At 38.0% G+C, this 23,799-nt stretch overlaps 4 protein-coding genes across 4 annotated transcripts; 2 read left to right on the forward strand and 2 right to left on the reverse strand.

Moving 5' to 3' along the window:
* Positions 1 to 156: 156 nt before the first annotated feature.
* B0T23DRAFT_447908 (PhoD-like phosphatase-domain-containing protein) lies at positions 157 to 3,256 on the forward strand (the record flags this gene model as incomplete). Its single annotated transcript, XM_062841019.1, has 8 exons — positions 157 to 210; positions 397 to 426; positions 711 to 1,136; positions 1,195 to 1,357; positions 1,408 to 1,564; positions 1,618 to 1,720; positions 1,784 to 2,038; positions 2,108 to 3,256. The coding sequence occupies 8 exons, from the start codon at positions 157 to 159 to the stop codon at positions 2,885 to 2,887; spliced, it is 1,968 nt and encodes a 655-aa protein (XP_062689307.1). The 3' UTR covers positions 2,888 to 3,256.
* A 339-nt stretch (positions 3,257 to 3,595) lies between these two features.
* B0T23DRAFT_388358 (uncharacterized protein) lies at positions 3,596 to 5,464 on the forward strand. Its single transcript, XM_062837749.1, has one exon. It carries the CDS (start codon positions 3,764 to 3,766, stop codon positions 5,138 to 5,140), a length of 1,377 nt encoding a protein of 458 aa, XP_062689308.1. The 5' UTR covers positions 3,596 to 3,763; the 3' UTR covers positions 5,141 to 5,464.
* Positions 5,465 to 6,182: 718 nt separating this feature from the next.
* On the reverse strand, positions 6,183 to 7,031 carry B0T23DRAFT_233184 (uncharacterized protein). Its single transcript, XM_062833919.1, has 2 exons — positions 6,584 to 7,031; positions 6,183 to 6,521 (listed from the first exon to the last, which is right to left on the reverse strand). Exons 1-2 carry the CDS (start codon positions 6,948 to 6,950, stop codon positions 6,361 to 6,363), a joined length of 528 nt encoding a protein of 175 aa, XP_062689309.1. The 5' UTR covers positions 6,951 to 7,031; the 3' UTR covers positions 6,183 to 6,360.
* A 2,534-nt stretch (positions 7,032 to 9,565) lies between these two features.
* B0T23DRAFT_324139 (Alpha/Beta hydrolase protein) lies at positions 9,566 to 10,851 on the reverse strand (the record flags this gene model as incomplete). Its single annotated transcript, XM_062835393.1, has 3 exons — positions 9,566 to 9,694; positions 9,755 to 10,532; positions 10,694 to 10,851. The coding sequence occupies 3 exons, from the start codon at positions 10,849 to 10,851 to the stop codon at positions 9,566 to 9,568; spliced, it is 1,065 nt and encodes a 354-aa protein (XP_062689310.1).
* Between the last annotated feature and the right edge of the window lie 12,948 nt (positions 10,852 to 23,799).

Genomic DNA, 23,799 nt, shown 5'->3' on the forward strand with positions numbered 1-23,799 from the left:
AAAAGAAAAAAAAAAAAAAAAAAAGGGGGTCAAGGCTCGCTTACTCTTGCCAATGAATTGGAAAACATTTGACGGGATTATTGCTCTTGTGGTTTCCCCGCAAGGTTATCTGCTGCTCACTCAATCCCCGGACTGTGCATAGCCGCACCCGTCAAAATGGCCCTGTCAACGACTTTCGAGATGCCTTTAATTCGTTACCAATGCAGGCAGGTAAGCGACTCTTTCTGTTTTGTGACGAGGCTCGTCCCTATGCGATGTACCCTTGGCCAAGGAATATAACCCCAATTGATCAATATGGTACGTAATCCAGCCACTCGAGTTGCCTGCAACAGTACCGATTTTACTTGCTCAAACCGGTTTTTCCTAAAGCGGAAGCTGAACTTTGCGCGATCCCAGTTCTACCTGCATGCCATCTCGCAAACTATGGTAAGTAGTGGTTGAGCCCTATGACAAAGCCTCTCCTGGGCCTAGAAATAACGGGTTTGGATGAGTAAAAGTGGTAAATCATGCATAGAAGCTTGCTAATCTGTTGCGAGTCTTTGCCGAGGCATTAGCACCAACACGATCGAAGCTCGTGAGAGAAGATGGAGAAGAATATGTATAAACAGGATGCTCCATGCTGTCATCATGGGATGTAACTGTTCTACTTCCGAGCCAGCCAAGTGGGAACGTCGCTTCAAACTCTTTCTCTAGCAATGACGATGAAGCAGAAAACAGGCTTTCTTTTGTTCGCTGCGGGAGCTTCGGCTTTCTACGCGGGCAATATCAACTACTTCTCGCCATCCCTCCGTCACCCATCCCTGGGTATTTCGATTCCCAAGGTTGCGGCAAGGACGTATGAAAGCTTACCATGGAAGCCTGAGCAGCTCAACTTTACACACGGAGTTGCTTCAGGAGACCCGTACGATGACAGCGTCATTCTTTGGACACGTGCGGCACCAACTATGGACAATGACCACTCCAATACCACGGTCAGCGAAACCACTGGGCTGTTCAGCCATGAAACTGAAGAATTTGTGTTCTTCAGCAAGTCCAAAGTGTGTGTTGACTGGAAGATTGCCACGGATGAAAAGTTTGAGAAAGTAGCCGATGAAGGGCGTGTGTGGACAAGTTCGGACATTGACTTTACTGTCAAGGTGAGAAGAGCAGCGTTGAGATGGTACGCCATAGTCGAGAGGCTAACTATTTCAACAGGTCGAGGCGAAGAGGCTCTTCCCGTTCACTACGTACTACTATCAGTTCAACATTTGTGATTCCTACAACAACTCGCCGGTCGGTCGGACCAAGACACTCCCGGCAAAGGGCAATAAAGTTCCTTCTGATATCAAACTTGCCGTGTACTCGTGCAGCAACTATCGTAGGTCTATTGGCTGGCGCATCTGGTAATTCATCTAACCGTTTGGTCAGCCCAGGGCTTCTTCAACATGTTTGGAAACACGGTGAGGAAGGATTCGGTGGACTTTATTGTCTTTTTGGGTGACTACATCTACGAATTCCAGAACGGACAGTATGGTTGGGGTGATGCTCTTGGTCGCATCCCGCAGCCAGACCGGGTAACATATACGTATGTTGGCGCTTTGTCTATTAGTTATTTTTCCGTTATTGACATGTGTCTAGCTTGTATGACTACCGAAGGAGAATTGCGACGTACCGTACCGACTTGGACCTGGTTGCCAACCACATGAAGTTTCCTTGGATTCAGGTGTGGGATGATCACGAGGTATGTAAAAGTTATTGTTGTCCTCGGAGCACACAGCCTGCTAACCACAACTGTGAATCGCAGGTGGCGGACAATACGTGGCGTGATGGAAGCTCTTTTCTGCAGAACAACGAGGACTCTTTTATCAGTGACGGCGGTGTGTCGACAGATAGCCGCAAGGCAAACGCCGTTCGAGCTTATTTCGAATGGATGCCCATCCGTCAGGTAGACATGGATGATGGCCTGCGCATTTGGAGAAATTTCGAATTCGGCGACCTTTTCGACCTCATCATGTTGGACACGCGGCAATATGACCGGTCCATCACCAACATATACACTGTAAGCCACTATTGTCCGCCCCGAGTCCGCATTATCAACTGTACTGACATCCTTCATTTTGCGCTCTAGAACACAGGATACATCAAAGACATCTCCAACGACACCTCCCGCTCTCTCATGGGTCCCCGGCAAGAAGCCTGGTTCTACCGCACGCTCAAGGAATCCTCCAAGCGCGGCACCAAGTGGCGGCTCATCGGCAACCAGATCATCTTCAGCCAGCTGATCGTCAGCAAGGACATGAACCTGCCGTACGACTACGACGCCTGGGACGGCTACGTGGCCAACCGCAACCGCACCTTTGCTACGCTCTACGAGAACAGCATCACCAACAACATCATGCTAGCAGGCGACTCGCACGCGTCGTGGGCGTCTGACCTCGTCTGGCTCGACAAGCCAATCGAACTAGGGGAATACGACCCCATCACGGGCCGCGGGGCAATCGGCGTCGAGTTCGCCGTCAGCGCGGTCTCGAGCCCTAGTCCGCTGGGACAGAATGTCACGATGGAGGAGACGGAGACGGACACGACTCTGTTGACGGGCTTTAATAAGGAGCTGCAGTGGACGGATCTGTATTATAGGGGGTACACTGAGTTGTGTATTGGGTATGAAGGGGTGACCGCTCGGTTTTACGGGTCGCCGGATATTAGGACGAGGAACGGGTTTGAGGTGTCTTTGGCGAACTTTACGGTCAAGGATGGGGAGAATAGACTGCAGAGATATGGAGAGGAGATGGTGGCGAGCGTGGATGGGAAGGTGGAGTTTGGAAGTTTGCAGAGGGGGAAGACGGTGACGACTAATTTGACGTATGATACGGAGGAGAAGAGGTGGTTTGTGTTTGGGGAGCAGTGAGGAGGTTGGTAGGGATGTTTACGAGCGGAGGGGATGAACGGACAGATGGTGAGTGGGCAAGGAGGGGGGTTTGATCGAGAGCTTTCCCCCTTAGCTTTCTTGTCCTCGTTTTTACACAATCGTGAATTCGAATAATGCCGGAGTTCTGATGTCTGAAGAGACATGTCTCGGGTTCGGACCGGGACTCTGGCATGAGAATACCGGCGAATCAACGGACCTTTGGCTACCAGTTGCTGCCCTCGCTTGCGGCGAGCATGACTGAAGCTTGAACGAAAAAGAATATGGAGGATTGAACCACAGTCACATTACCGATGGCGGAGTCTTCTCCTCTTGCCCCATTGTATATGGAAGTCTGTGCGTGGCAGAGAGCCGGTGACGTTATGAGAGGAGTTGTAGTCCATGCGTCATCTTCTAGTCACCGCGCGTTCATCACCAAGCTTATAAAACACGGAATACTCTTATGGTCGACGTTGGTCTCTAACTCGATTGTTTTGAGAGCACTACGAATACAACAGCTCATAATCGATATTCGTCAACTTGCCGAACTCTGGTTAGTTTGATCAACCACCCGATTACTCTGGTGATCAAACTTGGAAACCGAAATCCCAAACGGCCGAGCGTTTTCCGTGAGACACACACGTCCGCCGCATCACGAAGCTACCATTCGTATTGACTCCAGGACTCATCTGTATTGCTGCTTGCCAGTAAATCTATTTCTCGTCGAAAATCAGAACTTGGAGGCCAGGGCCTCATCACATGACAGCAAGGAATCGTCAGCGTATTCCATGAATACCATTGCCCGAACGTGTATACCGAGCTGAAACTCGATCATCAAAGAACCGCCGAACGGAAGCGTATCCTACACACACACACACCATGGCCAGTCACCAAAAGGCCAAAGGCATCTCCGCCACCCTCTCTCCTCCATCAACAAAACCCGCCGATCCAGGTGCCGGTGTGGTTCCCGACAACCTCTACCACACGACCCTGACTGTAATCGACCACCACGCCACCACCTGCGGCGCCACCACCTGCCTGCAGGTCCTCGGCACGCACACCACTCTCAAGGACGCCAAGGCTTTTGCCTACCACGACGCTCTCCGATCGCTTAACTACCAACCCTACGACTTTGCCATCTACGCCACCCGCGAGAACTTTGGCGTGCCTCCTCCTCCTCAGAAAAAAGGGCAAGTACCAACAGCAGAAGCAGTAGCCGCAGCGGTAGCAGCAGCAACAAAGACACCCAAACCCACCACAGCCGCAGCGAAACTGGCGGCGGAGGAGTTGGAAAACGAAAGTGGTTACTCGACAAGCACAGGCACCTCGGACACGGAGAACGATGGGGAGCCTCCCGAGGTCTGGCCCTACGGCGACGAAGTGCTCGTGTACGCCAAGGCGCGTGCCGGCGGTCAGGAATTCCTCATTGGCGTCGTCGAGAAGCCCAACACGGAGCATCTGGCTTCGGCGGGTTCCATGTACGGGAACGTTCCCTTACTGCCGTCGCACAAGACTCCCTACTCCAAGTTCAAATCTAAAGCAAGGCAGCCACTTGGTGCTGGCTTAGAAGCCGAAGCCGAAGCCGAATCAGACGAGACAGAAGAACTCTCATACGTAATCCAAACCAAAACCGACTACAACCAAGCCCTAGCACCAGGCCAACCCGACGAGCCCGAGTCCGAGCCCGAGGAGCCCGAGCCCACCACCACCACCGGCGCCGCCCACCGCCGGCATCATCATCATCCACCCCCCCGCCGCCGTCGCTCCTCATCCATCACCCGTCTCTTCCAAGCCTGTGAAATCGAAGGTTGTTTCCCTTGCAAGCGCGACGCAGTCGATTTTGCTCGACGGTGGCTCGACGCCCAAAAGGAATCAGGCATGTTTGTCCAGTATGATGAGCGCGAACAGTTGCCAAGGTCTTTTCTCCTCCCGACAAAAGAAAAAGAAAAAGAAGAAGAAGAGGAAGATAAACAGCAATGGCCATTTGGAGAAGACGTGCTTGTGCATGCGGTTGCGTCAACGGGGGAGAATTATTGTGTGGCTGTTAGGACGACAAAAGGGGCGAAGGAAAGGTTTGGGAATAAGAAGGTGCCGAGACGGGGCGGGAGGGAGATGGATGCTATGGAAATGGAGATGGATATGGAGGTGCCGAGGGTGTTGGTTAGGGAGGAAGGGATGGAGGAGACGATGAAGGGGCGGGAGGAAAAGTGGAGGATGAGTTATTATGAGGATATTCCCACCAAGATTGGAACTTGAGTGGGTTGCTTGAGTTGGGTTGAGGACTGGAATTGGGGGTGGTGGGTTGTGTTCGGGGATAAATAGTTGTAATGGGGTTGTGAATGGTGGTTTGGTGATTCACGGTGAGAAGAGGGGGAAAATATGGCCAAAGGATAAAATGGCAAAGGTAAACGGGAGGAATGAATGGGGGCTGAGAAGGGTGGTTGGAGGTGTTAAGTTCGGAGACTGACTGCCCTGGGGTGGAAGGGGGAAAAATAATGGAAATGGAGCATAACAAACAAAGGAGGTTCTTCAGATGGGTTGTTTACTGTGCATGCTATCTGATCGATCCTGGGGTTTGAACTATGGGTCTTGTTTTTCTTTTTTCAGGGGGGGGTTTTACTGCCGGGGTCGGGTAAGGCAGGGGCCAGGGGGGGTCATGGATCGGTTCATTACGAATCGGGGAGAGCCGAGAATGGCACAAACACACGACCGTTGGGTTTGACGACAATGCGAAACAGACTTTTGTTTTAGTTGGTTGCATTATAGGACGTTTTCCACAAGTCGTTGTTTATGCTGGAGCTCGGAATCAAATCGAGGTGTTGGGAGATTGGAGACGAAAGGCTCCATGACTCGAGTTGGTCGAAAAGAAAGAACAATACGACGTACATTGCGGGAAAGACGTCTGTTTGGCTTGGCTTCACCAACACTGTCGATCGCTTTTACGAATTGCTGCTTCTGGGATTATTGGGTGCCCAAATACCTCGTGTTCAGGCAATTGTTATCGTCGCTGTCAGAGCTATCAAACGCCACAAGAATTGAGATAACAGCTGTAAACCTGATATCAACCACAATTCGCCGGGTGCCTCATTCGTGGTTTGCTTCTTTTGGAGATTGGAAATAGTGAAATAAAAACACCCATTCAACAAAAGTGGGTGCAACTTTGGTGTTGTACTTGTCGATCCTCCAACCAAATTCCTCATCTAATGCTTCTGTAAACTATCTTTGACAAACCTTCCCGTAAACTTCCGGACCAACGTGCCAATCTCGAACATGACGCGTCCGAGGAAAAGAAAGCCACCGTTTTGCGCCATTCCCGTGCATCCCGCGTATCTCTAAAAGGGGTATATATCATGAAAGGAGGAAAAAGAAAAGCCCGACCGAGCAACCAAGCGACCCAGTCATTCTCAACAAAGGGATGAACAACAGACCCCAAAACAATCTTGGGTCCAGCCCTAGTTGGTTCCACCGAATGATAATCAAGCATGCAAAAGATGCCTCCAACTCCACTTCCTCCTGCTGCAAGATGACGATGACCTAGAGACGTCTTCGCATGCGAGGAAGTCTTCGATTCGCTGCTTGATATCGTTGGGAAGTGTATCAATGCTATCATTCAGCAAATCCAGACATACTCGTGACGCTAAAAAAACAGTGTTAGACCATCATTTCATGAACTAGGGCTTTTCACCAGTGTATACGTACGGACAGAAGCGTTCTGCTCGCCAATCTCAATGGCAATGTTCATGCGTGTCGAGTTGTAGCAGCCAAAGGTGCGTTGAATGGCAAGCATGCGCCGCCAGAGGAGCTGGGTGTCGATGTCGTTGTAGTCCCTCATGTCTTCGATGCTGGAGCGCAGGGATCTCGTGCTTCGCAGTGAGCTGGAGGAGGATGATCTGGAAAGCGACGTGTGCTCCTCGTCGTCGTGAGATGATTCGACCGGGCACGGAGTTATGGCGTCCTCGTTGTAATTTTGTGGTGAGGATGCACGGCTGTAGAAACTTGGTCGAGCGCAGATGGTTCGGAGGAAAGACCTTTGGCGAGTTCCAAGGGAGCTGGGTAGGTTTGACATGACTTGAGATGATGGAACCTCGTGTGTTCGAGGTGAAGCTGATGATAAGGTGTGTTGAGATTGTGGACAATAATCCCTGATGGATGTAGAACCTGGATCGGTCTATGTCGACGATACAGTTGGTTTATTCGTGCGGCTAGAGCCGTGTGTTGGTGGGTGAGATTATTTTTGGAAGGTGATCTGTTTTGGCGAGTGCGTATATGGCTTGGGTGCAGAAAACTGGTGACAAAGAGAGAAAATGGCAAGACGAAATAACAGGGCCGAAGAGGAGGGTCGTAGAGCTTTTTTATGGACCAGACACGGAGATAAAGAAACTGAGAAAAAGAAAAAGTTTGTCATGAGAGTTTGCATGAAGTCCGAGACTGCCTGACATGGGGGTTGCCTACTCGAACTGAGCTGTCACCCTGTTCACTGGGACCGGATCGGCAGCAGGGGTCTTGAAAAGAAAAGGCGAACGAGAGCTTAATCTCCAATGGGGGGCCCTAAGGCGGCGTTTGCTAGCTACATAGCTTTGCTCATGCCGCCTCGGTGATTCCATCACCCTCGAGCAAGGAGCGGAGGGGGGTGGGTGGGTTGGTCCGGATGGTCCAGCCGTCAAGGTGAAGCTGCATGAATGTTTGTGTGGAGCACCTTATTGCTTAGTTCGTCTGTGACTGTGCCATGTAAATGGAATGAATACCTAATCATGGACCCAACCCAACTGTGCCGAGCACAGCCGGCGCGTTTTGCTGACTGACACTGACAGTGACAGAGTGTTGACGAAGATGTATGGAAAAGGCCATCATCCTCTGATGGCGTAGATCTTTTCTCATCGATTTGCTCTTCTTGAAGGTTAAGCTGACAGTAATCAAACCGCAAAGCATATGCTTGCTTAGGTCACAAAGAGGGAGGGGGCAATCAAACAATCATTCAATAGCTGCCATTGGTTGCGGCATTCATCGATCAATCACCACCACCACACACCTCGACAACAACTTCCTCGCTCTATTCGCTTTCACTCGCCTTATCATCACTTGCTAACAGCAGCAGGGGTGTAGAGCACATCACGCCGTCTTGGGCTGCCGTTATCACATTTTCACCATTGCAAAAGCCGATCATCTGCCCGGACGAGTGCCGACCCGCGAGCGGTAAATGGCGACGGTGACGTTGACTTGTGCAACTCTGATGGCGTGTTGCTCCCATGACGCGGTTTAGTGTCATGACACCGCCCATCCTCTTCATCCTGAAGGGAAAAAAAGAGGGTATCGCATGATGATATCTGGTCTGGTACATGCATCATCACCTTGGTCTGGATGCGCTGATGGATGCGTCGACGTTGACGACCAGAAACGACCAGTCTGAACCACGGCAGGGATGGCGGAGCGGGGCATTCATCCATGTCTACGTTCGGACCAAGGACCAAGGACCATGGCATTGATGGCGGCATCGATCCATCTCTGTCGTTCGGTTTCGTTTCCGGCCGGGGTGGTTTCTCTGGTTTTTTTTTCTGTGTGTGTCAGGGTGCGCAGATCTCGACCTGAAAGAGTTCAAGCTTTGCAATTCTTGCATTCCGGGAAGCTGCGGAACTTTCATCGGTGAAGACTCACAACCGCCCCTCCCGGGAAGGAAAAAAAAAAAAAAAAAAAAAAAAAAAAAAAAAAAAAAAAAAAAAAAAAAAAAAAGAAAAAAAGGAATTTTCATTTAGTCGCTTGCGTCCTTGAGCAGGAAGTGGCGGGACTCTCCGCTGAAAGTCCTCCACAAACATCCAAACACTCAAAGGGTTTGCTCAAAGAAAGATCGACGGGAGTCAACAACCATACTACAAAGAGTCATCACGGAGAAGCGAGAGAGGTTTGTGAATCTTGTCTCACTCAGATCGCTCGGCACTTGGGGCGGGTCAGGGCAGATTTAGGGCTGCAACAGTACACTGTATTTCACGGCATCATGTGCCCCCTCCATTATGGTAGGTACCTGAACCTGGAAGCCGTCGATCAATCACTGCAATCGATGACTCCAATTCAGAGCTCGGTATGTAGTGTAGTGTACAAAAATTGTTAAACACCAAACACCAGAGCCAGAAAACACTTGCTCAATATCCAAGCGTAGGTCGTCGGGCTTTGCGCCATCATCAGAAGCGACAAGTCAAATCATACGTATTTTAGTTTACACATGTAGCCTATCTAGACCCAGTCATACCGGGAAAAGCGGTTTTTACCGGGCCAGAGCTGTCGTGTATTTTTCTGTAGCCCACTTAGACATCCAATCTCCTCCTCCACATCAAGCATGTGGATAATCTGAGAGCGGGGGGCATTCAACCCATCATGCCGGATTCCGGAACCATGATTTGCAGGGCGGATCAAAAAGTGGCGGAGTATTTCAAACTCCGTTTCAAGGCAACCGTGAGTGGACATTTCATCGACTACATCAAGCTCCAATAGTCGAATGCTCGCCTCGCTCAAAACTGGGAATGCCCTCACGTACACACGCGCGCGCCTTAGAAGCTAGTGAGTGTGATTTGATGAATTTCCACTTTCCCGCCTGTCTCGCACCACCACCATCACCACCTCTCTCATCAACGCTCGCCCAATTTCCCCCATCTTCAAATCTCTTTCAACCTGACCTCATCAACCTCCAAATCACAACCCAAACCTCTCCAAAAACCTCACCACCCTCTCCCCAACCACATCATACGCCTCCTCCGGCAGGAAATGTCCCCTCCCGTCTTCAACACCCACCACCTCCAATTCCACCCCATCCCCCACCCACTGATCCCCCTTCTTCTTCTTCTTTTCTTCCCCCTCACCACTCTCCCTACAATTAACAACCCCCCTCCAAACCCCCTCAACATCCACCCCCCCACCCCTCCCCAATTTCTCCCAACTGTACATCACCAACGTATCCACCTCCACCCTCCTCCCCTTTCTCAAATCCTCCACCTGCTCATCCACCTCTTTTTGTGCACCAGCCTTATAATCCTCGCACGTCCACCTCACCGTCTCCCCACTCTCAAACAACTTTACATGCACTTCCACCGCATCATCACGCATAATCCGCTCCTTACTATCGCTTGCCGACCCAACTAGTCGTAAATGCCCGCCGCGCACCCACTCATCTACCCCAAACGCTGTGATCATCGGCACGGCGAGCTCGACGTTGGCTAGTAGCGGCCAGTGGAAGTAGTTCTGGGAGAGAGAAGGACAAGAGAAAAAGTCCCATTGGGATTTGGTGGGGAGGATGTCGAGCATGATTAGGCCGGTTATGGTCAAGTTGTGGTGGGAGAAGAAGGACTTAGTTTCGTCGGGAAGGGAAGGAGAGGAAGTGGCGTCGACGGCGAGGCGGTGGCAGATGCGGGCGCCGCGGTCGTGCCCTGCGAGGATTACTTGTCGGGGTGATGATGATGATGATGGTGATGAAGAAGAAGAAGAAGAGGAAGAGTTGTTGGTACTGAAGACCTGGGCGAGAGCATCGAGCAGGGCGTGGCCGACGGCGCGCTTCGTGTGGTCGCCTGTACTAGCGGAGATGGGGGTGCTAATGCCGTACCCGGGCAGTTCGGGGATAAAGAGGGAGACTTTAGGGAGGAGGAGGGGGACGAGGTAGCGCCAACTGTAAGTAAAGAGAATTGTTTAATTAAGTTACCTGGGGAAATGGGCGGTGTGGACCAGGACCAGGACCCAAGGAAAGTGTTGTAAAGTGAATTGGTGAGGTAGGTCATGGCATGTCATGTCAGGACAGGACAGGTGATCAAGAGCTAAGTATTTACATACATGAATGCAGATTGAGGATATCCGTGAATGAGAGTCAGGATGGGACCGCCGTCGCCCAGGTCAGAGGTGTAGCTCACGACTTCTGAGCCGGAAGCAGTGGGCGTTACGTTCCGTTGCAGAGCGGGATAAAAATTGTAGGTTTCGACAGGCTCGGTCATTATGGGCGGTTGAATACTAGTTGGTGATGATGCTATGATTCAAGTTGATGGTTCTTGTATGGGGGTGGTGAAACGGCTTCTTATATGGGAGTAACCTAGCGTGAGCCGTCAACGTGGTGGGAAGTCGAGAGTGGAACCTCGGCTCACCGTGATCTCACCACCAAACTGGTAGTCTACTGTGTCGATCCTGAATAACAAGTAGCTAAGAATTGGTGTGATAGCAACTTCCATACCCCCCTGAATAGTTGTTTATTATTATTTTGGGGGATGGTAATAATGCTTCGTTAAGTGTAATTCTCTTATATTCCTACTATATGTTAACGATTTGCCCAAATCACTTCAGTCAACTTAATTTGCCCCTGTCAAGTTCGTTAGTTTGGTACTTGTGGAGGGCCATTAACTATCTTAGGTGTCGATTATTACGCTTAGAACCCACTCACACCTGCAGGGGCAAATACCCTTACTAGTTAGCTTTTCTGTCTTTATCTTTGTGGCGGACTGTGGCTTGTGCTGTGTATATATAATTTGAAATGGTTAAGGTTTATACGTTTATTCTTTCCTTTTCTTAGTAGTATTTTAGACGCGAAGTTCGTATTCGTATTGTAAAAAAAAATTGGGGTAGGTAAGATAAGATATAGATAAGGATATTAATAAGATAAGAGTGGTAATAAATAATAAGGATAAAATTCTAAGAAGATAAGAGGTGGAGAGAGTTTGGTGAAGATAGTGAAAGAAGGGAGGTATATAGATAAAATAAGTGATGAAACTTTTTAATAGTTGTAGTATAGTGGTTAATATGCTGGTTATTTGGTGTTGAGGTTATGGGTTCGATTTACGTTATGGTTTTGTTTTTTATTCTTTTTTTTAAAATATATTTAGATTTTTATTATTTTAGAGTTATATATAAGTATATTATAATTATATTCCTTTTTTATATACTTTATCTTTTACTAAATTATATAAAATACTAAAAAAAAAGTTATATAAGTTTGTAATGTGAATTCTTTTAATAATAATAAAAAATAATTTAAAAAGTTTTAATAAATAAACTTTCTTTCTTATTTTTATATACTTCTAATTTATATTACTTACTTTTATATAAAAGTACTTAAGGAAGTTTATAATATTTTATATATTTATATAGCTATAAAAAAGCTCGCTAACTTAGTTGAGAGAAAGTGCCTTACCTACCCTATATTCAAATTAACTACTATACTACTTATATATATAAAAAAGCTCGCCAACTTAGTTGAGAGAAAGTGCCTTACCTACCCTATATTTAAATTAACTACTATACTACTTATATATATAAAGAAAGCTGGCCAACTTGGCCGAGAGAAAGTGCCTTACCTACCCTATATTTAAATTAACTACTATACTACTTATATATATAAAAAAAGCTAGCTAACTTAGCCGAGAGAAAGTACCTTACTTACCCTATATTCCCTACCCTATATTCCCTATCCTATATTCCCTACCCTATATTCCCTACCTTATATTTAAATAAACTACTATACTACTTATATATATAAGAAAAGCTAGCCAACTTAGTTAAGAGAAAGTGCCTTACCTACCCTATATTCCCTACCCTATATTTAAATAAACTACTATACTACTTATATATATAAAAAAAGCTAGCCAACTTAGCCGAGAGAAAGTGCCTTACCTACCCTGCATTCCCTACCCTGCATTCAAATTAACTACTATACTATTTATATATATAAAAAAAGCTAGCCAACTTGGCTAAGAGAAAGTACTTTACCTACCCTATATTTGAAATTAGTACTTTATTTATTAGTAAAAGTAGTTAATATAGTTAAAGAAATAGTTTTTTACTTACCCGGCACTTATTTTAAGAAGGTTCTATAGTAGGGTTAAGTTTGGTAGTTGTAAATCGATTTTTAAAATTTCCTATATTAAATAATTTTATAGGAATTAAAAAGTCGTAATTTAGCTCGTCTACCTATACCTTCCTTAAACCCGAGGTTACAAAGTATATAAGAGAAGGTAAGAGCGACCGGCTAAAGTAAGAGCGACTAATTAAGGTAAGAATAATTAGTTAAAGTAGGCGCGACCGTATATAGGGTCGCTTAGTAGGATTCTTATAGAGGGTTATATGCCTGTAGTTGGGTCTACGACCGTATATAGGGTTGCTTAGTAGGATTCTTATAGAGGGTTATACGCTTGTAGCCGTTTATAACCGTATATAGGGGGGTTCTTATAAAGGGTTATATACCTATAGCTAAGTATATAGTTATATATAGAGCTAAAGTACTATTATAAAAGAGCTATTTAGGTTTTCTTAGGTACTTTTTTATAGAGTTTAAGTTGAATTTAAATAATATTAGGCTTATATACTAATAAATTTAAATTAATTCTATATTCTACTAGGGGGCTACTAAGGCTTTTAGGCTTAGGCACCCCTAAGTAAAATATTATCTTCGGTTTTAAATTTTAGGTATAGTAATATATAAATTATTAAAACTTTAATTAGTACCCTATAATATACTAAACGTAGGAGGAACGTTTATTTTAATATAAAAATTAATTTATACCGTTGAATAGTAATAATACTACGACTTCCTCTATTATTTTTAAATAATAGAGCGTTCCTATTAAATATTCTAATTTAATAGTAGTAGGTTAGTTTATATAAGAGTGCTATAATTTAATTTATTAATTAACCTATATAGGAATTTTTGGGGTTGGCTTGTTTAATACTATTCTTAATTGTAATTTAAGGATATTTGGGGGTATAAATATTTAATAAGTAAAGGTGAAAATCTAATTTATTAGAAACTAACTATTATAAAAGTATCTGCTAAAAATATTTTTATTAATTAAAAATAGTAAACTATTATAAAAATATTTATTTAAAATATATTTATTAATGATTAGAGTAACGGGAAATAGTCCAATAGGGAATATAAAGAGTATCCTGTAAAGGAAACTTAGTCTCATTTTTTAGAGTAATTTAATGCGTAGTTACCCTACGGTCTACTAGGGTATTAACGCTTTATATACTCAAACCCCCTTAATTTTAATTAGATTTTATTTAATTAATAATTTAAAAAGAATCGTTTTATACTAAGGAATACCCTATAAATATTAATAGTTAACTTATCGATTTAGAGTATAATTAATAATTAAATTAGACCGCTATTAGAGACCGTCGTAGTTGGCCTATTAATTTAGAATATAATTAATAACTATATTAAACCGTTATTAGATTTTTTAGGTAGGATAAAAACCATTATTAGATAAAATAAATAGTTATTTTAGAGTTTATAGTTCTAGTCTTATTAACGAATAGACTAGAATTGTAAAATTTAATTTAATTAGGGATTAACTTTTTAAAATTTAAATCTATCGATAGGTAGTAAAGGGTTTAAAAAAATTAATCCCTTAATTTAACCTATTTCTACTTTATTACTTTGGGGGTACTTATATCCCTAGAATAAATTTCTAACTATTATTTTTATATATTTTACGCTATTAGGTTTTTATCCTACTAGGGGTTTTCTCTAGTAAGGTTTTTTCCTAAATATAATTAACCTATTTTTACCTTATTACTTTAGGAGTACTTATATCCCTAAAATGAACTTCTAACTATTATTTTTATATATTTTATACTATTAGGCTTTTATTCTATTAGGGGTTCTTTCTAGTAGGGTTTTTTTTTAAATATAGGTAGTTTTTTAATAAAAAGCGTATCATAATTACTACATTAGTATATTAAGAAATTTCGAACCTAGAAGGAACAGGAGGGTAGTTCCTTTATACTATTAAAATATCAATTTACAAATTGTTATTTAACAGCGCGGGGGGTTACTAATACCCTTGTAAAAAGTTAAATATTTATATTTATATAAGTTATTTTATCTTTATCTTATTATTATTTCTTTATAATTATACTTTTTATTTAAATTTTTTTTATTATTATATTTTCTTACTATAATTATTTCTTTTTATTATCGCTTCTTTATTATTATTTATTTTTATTTATAAATCTTTATTATTTCTTTATTATTATTTTCTTAATACTCTTTTATATTAAAATTTTTTTTAAATTGTATTTTCTTTTCTTTATTATTATTATTCTTACTTTCTTTTATTTAAAAGATTTCAATACTAACGTTTAATATCTATAAATAATAAAAATACTACGTAAGATTTTACTTTAAATTGGGTAGGCGGGACTGGAAGTTTGGAGTTAGGGTCGGCCGGGTAGTAAATAACGGAGCTATAGTTAGCCGGATAGTAGGTCGCTGGTTCGAATTTAGTACGGGTCTTTCTTTTCTATATTTTTTTTATTACTATCTTCTAATAATAGTTTTATACCTTTTGGAAACGGCTTAATATCTTCTAAAAATAGTAAAGAAGACGAGATTAAAAAATTTAAAAAAAAACTCAATAAATTTAAAAACTAAAAAGCGAAAGTATTGTAGCAGATTACGGAGAAATTATAAATAGTATAATAATAATTTTATTAATAGTAATAGTAATAACGATAGTAACGAATATAATTCGGATTCTAAAATGTCCGACTTAATGATGGGGTAATACCACGATGCTTATTGCAATCTGTAATATTAAAAAAAAAGATAATAGAAAAAGAAAGGCGTAGCCGAAGGCTGCCCTACGCGGGAATCCCTTTATAGGAATTCCCTTATCTTATCGCTAAGTCGCAAGCCGACCTGCAAATCCAGCGACTAGGCAAGCCGGGCACGTGCTAAAGCACGTGCCTAGGCACGCCAATACCTAAACACGCTAATACCTCCATCGGGGTAGGTATGGCTGTAAACTATACCTAATCCACTCAAATCAATCAAATCTACATACATAGATACATCCCGCATTAAGTCCCAACGCCACAAAGAGAGCACTATTATCCTCAATAAGAATAACCTTATTATTTACCCCGTTTAAATAATCTCCTCCTTTAATCTCCTACATCCTTACAATCCTTCTCATTAATAAACCGTACTCTATATTAACTATTAACATAGGAATATAAAACTCCCGGCTTACGCTCATTGGGATAATACTTCCAATAATCCTCTACTACCTCTCTAATGTATTTTAATTACTCTATAATTATCTAATCATTAAATTAATAACTATACCCCTTCCATTTAATATAATACTCAATTTCGTTATTTACCTACTTATAATTAATTATTTTCTCGATTTCGTACTAAGGGCTATTGTCTAAATCCGAATTTAAATTACTTTAGGAATCCTCTACCGGTCTAAAAGGTAGCGTAGAATAATCGAAAGGGTCCTTATTATTCGGAGCGGGCGTAAATTGAATAACGGAAATCACTAAATATATCTTTATACGTAGGGGGAATTTTAATTTATAAACTAATTTTCTAATCTTTTAAATTATTTTAAAGGGTCTAATATATTATTAAAAGGTTTTACGTAAAGGTCGTCCTAATAAATAATAACTATAATAAAGTTTTAGAAAGACTTTATTATTAATTTAGAATTTGAATTGTTAGTAGCTAGTATTATATCGAAGTTTAGTGTTAGTAATTGCGAAATCTATAGTGAATTATACTTTCTAATAAATATATTCTCTAATAGCTAGGTTATTAATAAATAAATAAGATAATTATTAGGTATTAATAGTAATATCTAAAAGTCCTAAAAATTTATAATTAAAAAGATATTCGTACGGGGAGACTTTAATTAATTTAATAAATATACTATTTAAACTCTATTAGAAGGATAGGAAAATTAAAATCCAATTATATTCCAATTCGTAATAAAAGGTATAAAATTTAATAGCAATCTTAATAATTTAATTTTTACATTTAGTTACTCTATTCCCTAAAGGGTAATACATAGTAATTATTAAGAGTTTAATACCTATTATTATTTATATTCCTTATTAATAAACTAATATAAATTTATAATTTCGATCGGATATAATACTAATAGGGAATTCTTAATTAATTATTAATAATATACGTACAATAATAGTCCCCTATTCTATAATAATATAAATCTCGTAACCAGGAATAAGGAATATCCTTTTAGAAATTTTATTAATAATAGGTATAAGGGCGTTATACGTACTATAACCAGGCATTTATTAAGGGGTATTTATAAATAATACTTTAAGAAGTCCTATAATAAAATTAATAGAAATAATATATATAAATAAAGTTTCGTTTAATTTAATTAAATAATAATTACTAATAGGTAGTTATTAATTGGTTTAATTAAATTAATAAACCGGGCAATATTCGATATATTGCTTTACTAAGCGAACTTTATTAATAAAAAACAATCCTTTCAAATCGTACATCATTCGATTACGCTCGAAGTAGTATTTTTCATCGTAAACAGTTTTTAGGACTTCCTTTATATATTTATAAAAAATATACAAATTATTTATAGAAATTCCTCCCGGTTCGATTTACTAATTATAAATAAGACTATTTTTTATAAAAAAGGGGTAACCCGCTTTAGAAAAAATAATAGTTCCATCTTTAGAAGTCTTTTTAAATTCTTTTAAATATTTTATAATCTTCGTAAATTTTTTATCGGCGGCGTACGTAGCTATATAGGCTTTATAGGTCTTCTAATCCATTTATACTTTAGAGAAGGCATATTATATTTTATTATTAATATATTATACTAAATTTTCCTATACGTTATTTAAAACAATAGTCCTATCCGGGTTGCTATTGTCCCTAATAGTTTTTAGGCGGCTAAGCACATCTAAGACAAAGTTTAATTTGCCGGGGATATAGAAAATCCTCAATTTATACCTAAATAAGTAAATTAATATATTAATTAATCGGTAATTAACTCGGTCCGTAGAGGTAGTATAAAGGGAGGTCTACTTAATAATACCTTTTATTATTAAATAATCTATAAATACGAATATAAGTAAATTATATAAGTATAACTAGGTTCATAATTTCTTCACAGCCTATACTAAATATACTACTTCAAACTCTAATAACCTATAACAAATTTCTACTTTAGTTAATACCTTACTTAAAAATATAATTAGTAGGACTTAAACTATAGGGATACGAGAAGTATCAATATCTTTCTAAACGTAGCCTAATTTTAAATAAAAGAATATAACGTTAAAACTACGTTCGAGGGAACCGTTAACCTATAAGAAAATTTAAAATTTAGGATCTAAATAGTATAAAATAGAGGGGTCGTTGTATATCGCGTATTGTAAGGCATTAAAAAATGCCTTCTCTATTAGGGTTGGTATATAGAAAGCTTTTGCGTAGTATATTATACGTTTAGCCGGTTTTCCTAATTCTACTTTTTTTAATTTCCGTCCCTCAATTAAAAGTACTACTTTACAATTTTATAATAACTCTACTAATTAGGCGTAGTAGGGTATTAAATACCGTAAAAAGCCGGTACTTCTAATATATTACTCTAAGGCTTTTAAAATATTTAGAAAAACGAACTTTCTAAAGGCCTTAATACGTTCCTTTATTATAGATATACTAAATCTATTTATATAGAAACCGAGGAGTTCGACGTTTAAGTAGCCGAAATACGACTTTTTAGACGAAAGGATAATATTCTTTAATATAAATAGAGTAAAGATTGTATCTAAATACTTTAAATAATTATCTACCGAATTGGATATAATAATTATATTGTTAATATATACCTAGTAATAGTCCTAATACTCTCTTAATAGTATATTTATAAAATACTAAATATAAATTAGAATATTTTTAAAACTTATTTATATAATTATCGGTTATTCGAATCCTTAATAAATTATTAGGGTAAATTAATTCTAATAATGTTACTAAACGTTAAATTAATAAAAAAGAATATTATATTAATAATTATAATAATAATTTTACTTCGTATAAATACAATAATCTCGCTTTATAGGGGAAGTAAGTAATTATCTAATATCGTTAGGCTATTTAAAATACGGAAATTAATTACTGGACGGCCTTTGGGGCCTATCTTCATTTCGTACTAAACTATAAAGACAGGGTAAACGAAGGGTATCGTATACTTTACCCAATCTATCTTTCTCTAGTAATATAAAATATCGAAAACTTTATTAATAACTATTTAATTTTTTTTACTTACCGGATATATCCGTACTGCAATTTTATAATTTTATTAACCTTCTACTAACAATACTTTCATTATATCCTCTTCTAATATATCTACCAATCCTCCCTCCTTTTAAAGCTTCGGAAAACGGAAAACTAATTTCTTTAAAATAGTAACTACCCGCCTACTCCCTACGAATATATATACACTTTCGTCCATTACTACCTCCGAGGCTTTCTCATTTATATAAATACTAAGGGTTAATTACTTTTTAAGGATATAAGGAGTCTTATAACTAGCCGGAGAGGGTAAATTAGGTTCTTTATTTTATATTTTAAGTACTTCTTTAGCCGTAGTACGTACAATATCGATATCGAAGTCGACATTCGCTAGCACAGTATATACTTCACAGGCGGTCTCGACAATTTAGTCCATCGGGAAATTATTATTATTTATAAAGTTCAATACTTATCTAATTATAGTAATTGTACAGACTTTAGATTAAGAACTAGCGAAGTAGCTTTTAGTACAATACTCAATTATCTAACCAATCTTCTATTTATATAGAATAACTATTTCCCTATTAGAAGTGTTCTTTATAATTGCGACTATAGAGGAACGTATATCAAGAATTATATTTATAATAACGGAGTAGGAGGAGTCGAATAAGAAGCTTCTATCTTTAAGGAAGGCTACGTAATAAATAAGAACTATACGTTCTTTTCTAGGTCGTAGTACCACCTTTCTTATAATAACGACCTTCTTTATATATTAATTAGAAGGCTTTAATATTTCAAATACTATACTAAAATTATTTTATAAAAAGCGAACTTTAGTTAATTAATAATCGATATACGTATAGTAAAGGTAGAAGAAAAAATTAGCAAAAAGTAAATTAGGGTTTAAATTATCTATTACCCATCCGACGACGGTTATTTTTAGTAGGGTAAATTTACTATTATTATTATACCCTAGTAGGTATATAATAAAGGTTACCTACTCTATTAACCGGGTCGGTTATCCGTCTACTCTTTTAATTCTTATCGAATACTCCTTCGAAATAAAATAATTTAGAATTTAAAGGAAGGATCGCCCAATAATTATTTTAGAAACGCCCAAATCTATATAAATTTTAATATTATTAATATCTAGCAATACTCTAACTAGGACTTAGAAATAAGTAAAGCTTAATAAAGGGCCTAGCACCGACTATTCGTTTATTTAAAATACCACTTCCTTAATTCTAAAAGGGATATGTATAAAAGTATTACTTTATTTAGGTACCTCCCTTAGTACGCTATAATATTTATAACGGTTTAAATATTTAAATAGGTTATTTCGAAAGGTAAAGATTTATTTATAGTCCCTATATTTATAAAAGTCGGCATCCGATCTAATAGCCGAAATTTTATTTATTAAAGTAGGTTTACTAATATATTTCTAAATATAATTTAATTTCCTCTTTATATTATTGAATTCTATTAAGTACTTAAAATAAATCAATTTACTACTATATACGTAATAAACTAAATTATCTAAAACATATCCATCCGAATCATTACCTACAAAATTAATATAATTATTTCCCTTCTCCTCCGTACCCTCCTTAATATAATAGGCGCAATCTACGCTGTAAATATAATCGCGGTTTTAATTGCAATCGGGGGTTCTATTTCGGTTATAATTATAATTATAATTAGGGGTACAATTCTAATCGCAATTATAATCGGGGGTATAATTATAATTACAGTCGGGGGTTCGATTACAGTCGCGGTTATTAGGACGGCTAGACTTAGAACTACAATTACAATTTCGGTCGCAATTATTATAATAGCGGCCGGTATTAGGGTTATAATTATAATATTTATCCCTATTGTAATTAGAATTATAACCGTAGGAATAAAATTAATTGCCGGTAAATAAATATTTATCTCTAACTATAGTAAAGAATATAGTATAAATCTTTTTAATTTCCTTAAAATAAACTTCGGCATTACTATATAAAAGCGGCGGGCAAATAATAATCTTTATATTTATATTAAAACTATTCTAAATTTAAATTATAATGCTATATTAATTTATACTATCTTTAATTAAAATACCTATAGTTCGCGCTAAATATAATTATTTAAAAATATAAATAATAATAGTATTCTCATCCTTATATATATTATATAGGGAAATCCTTCTAATATTGAACTTTCGGGTAGCTATAGCCGTATTGGGGGTAAATTTCTTTATTAAGGCGGAAGTAAATTCTTCTACTGTAATAAGAACGTAACGTTTATCTAGAATCATTTAATTATACTACTATATATAAACGGCGCCTTATAAGAAGAGAAACTACATACGGACAAACTATTTATAAATAGAATTATTAAGGTTATCCTTAAGGAGGGCGACTAATTAATCTTTAAATATAGTAATATCCGTATAAATAAAGTCGCTACTTAACTCTATTATTCCTATATTCTTAGGGTCGTTGGTAAAAGGATTGAAAATACTAATATCGTCTCGTTTAAATTTAGTTTTATCTTTATTAAAATTAATTACTTTAAAGAAAGTAGGCTTATAATTAGTAAAACGACCGGTATTCCTAATAGAACGAAGGTTATTATTATCCTTATTATTATCCGTATTATCGCTATTATTGGAATTTCTAAGGGCGGCTACGATTAAGTAAATATTAAGAGGAATAGGAGGGGCACCTCCTCTAACCTTACTAGTAATTTCGGCACTTAATTTAAATAAAGGAAAAGCATTTTTAGCTTTACTAGTAATATTAGTATAAATAAGATAAATAAGGGTAGCGGGGACTCCCTTAACGCGAATAGTACGTTCAACGGCTACCTTACTAAATTCATTATAAAATAAATTAAAATATACAATTAAATAGATTCGCTTAGCGTATAAATCCTTAATCTATTAAAGATATCTCTTATATATATCGGCCTATTTCTTTAATAATTTATAAAATTCTAAATTGCAATTCTTTATTCTATTAATAAATTCTATAAAATTATCCTTAATAAGATTGGCGTTATTATAAAATATTTCAGTAAAATAAGGATTATAATAAATTTAATTAATAGGGGTAGTACCGGTTAGAGTAACCTATATATAGGCGTAGGTGCGGGGTAACGGACTTCTATCGCGGACGGTTAGTATAACGGACCGGAGGGGAACTAGATTATTAAAAGCGGGTATAATTTTACGAATATAAGTATTATATCGCAAATTATATAGAATATCAATATAAGTATCTCTATTAAAATCTTCGACAGTAGGTTACTAATAAGTAGAAGGACCCTTACTATTATTAAAATTAAGGTCGATTAAGTCCGGCTTACTATAATAAATAGTAATAACGTTAAATTTATTAAATAAATTATTAAAGAAACCTCCAAACATTTCTTTATTAATTACCTTCTCTTTACTTTTAAAAGATTTTAATTGTAAAGCGAGGGCGGCTAGTAATTCTTAATAATTAGTTAATATATTAATTTCGAAATTATTAATTTAGGTAACGAAATTATTAATACAAACTTCCCTAGTATCGACTGCGGCGGAATTCTTTTAAAATTATTTATAAATCTCGTTCTTCATCTAGTACAAATTTACATCCAAATATTTAATTATAGCGTTTATATAGTTTAAATATTTCTAAACCTTCCGGTTATTAATTCGCTTAGAGACTTCGTTATTATTATCTAAATCTAAATCGTTACTATAACTAATAATAGTAATATCCCAATTATTATAGGGCGAAGGACGCTTTTATAATAAGGTTTTAGGGGGTACAAAATTCTTAGATAAATTAGTAATAAAGAGTTAATGAAATTTTAAAAGTAATAAAATATTAGCGACCGAAGAAATAAAATTACTTATAATACCGGTTTTATTCTACGTTTAAACTTAGCTAGCAATATATTACTAATTATAAATTTGGGTAATATTATAGATCGGAGGATTATTAGGGCGGTATTAAAATAGAATAAACTAATTATTTAAATATTCGAAATTATAGGTCGAAGGTATTAATAATTTACGAGGCAATCTTCGTATAGTCAATTAGTCGGGGGGGTCTTCGCCAATTATAATAAATAATAATAGGAAAATATTATTACCGACCGAACTATTAATATAAATTTATTTTGCCTACAATTAAGGTATAATTAAATAATAAAATTAGGGTAATAGTAAGGAAAATAAATAAAGATTAGGGTCTATTACTAAGGGTATTCTATATAAATAATTGATAATTCTAAAGAAGGGAGGAAGCGATGGTTATTTAAAAGATAAACGAATCGTAGGTAACCTATCGTATTGAAGTTTAATAAAGAAGCTCGGATTGGGGTAGTACGGAGGATTTAATATACTCGTTCGATACGAATTGATGTAAATACAATAATATAAAGTAATAAAATAGGGGGTAATTGTTATAATATTATTTATATAATACGCGATTAATAAACTATGTAATTATAGAATTAACGTTACTATCCGCAATAGAGGATCTTTTAATTAGATTGGTTAGGATTGCGAAATAGATAATCGGTAACTTATTGTAGAATATAAAGGTAATTATAGGATTAACGTACTATATACGATAGAAGATCGTTCGATCGGACTAGTAAGTTCGTAAAATAAATAATTAACGAACTTACTAAAAAAAGAGTACAAAGAGTATACTATTCGCAATAGTCACTACAACCTTTTAATTATAACTACTATTTAATAAAGTAATATTATAATACTTATTACAATTTATAATATTAAAGAAAAAAATAATAAAGGAAGAAAAACGTAGTCGAAGGTTACCTTATATGGGAATCCCTTTATAGGAATTCCCTTATTTTATCATTAAGTCGCAAGCTA

The sequence above is a fragment of the Neurospora hispaniola genome (genome assembly GCF_033458365.1).
Source record: "Neurospora hispaniola strain FGSC 10403 chromosome Unknown B0T23scaffold_8, whole genome shotgun sequence".
NCBI lineage: Eukaryota > Fungi > Ascomycota > Sordariomycetes > Sordariales > Sordariaceae > Neurospora > Neurospora hispaniola.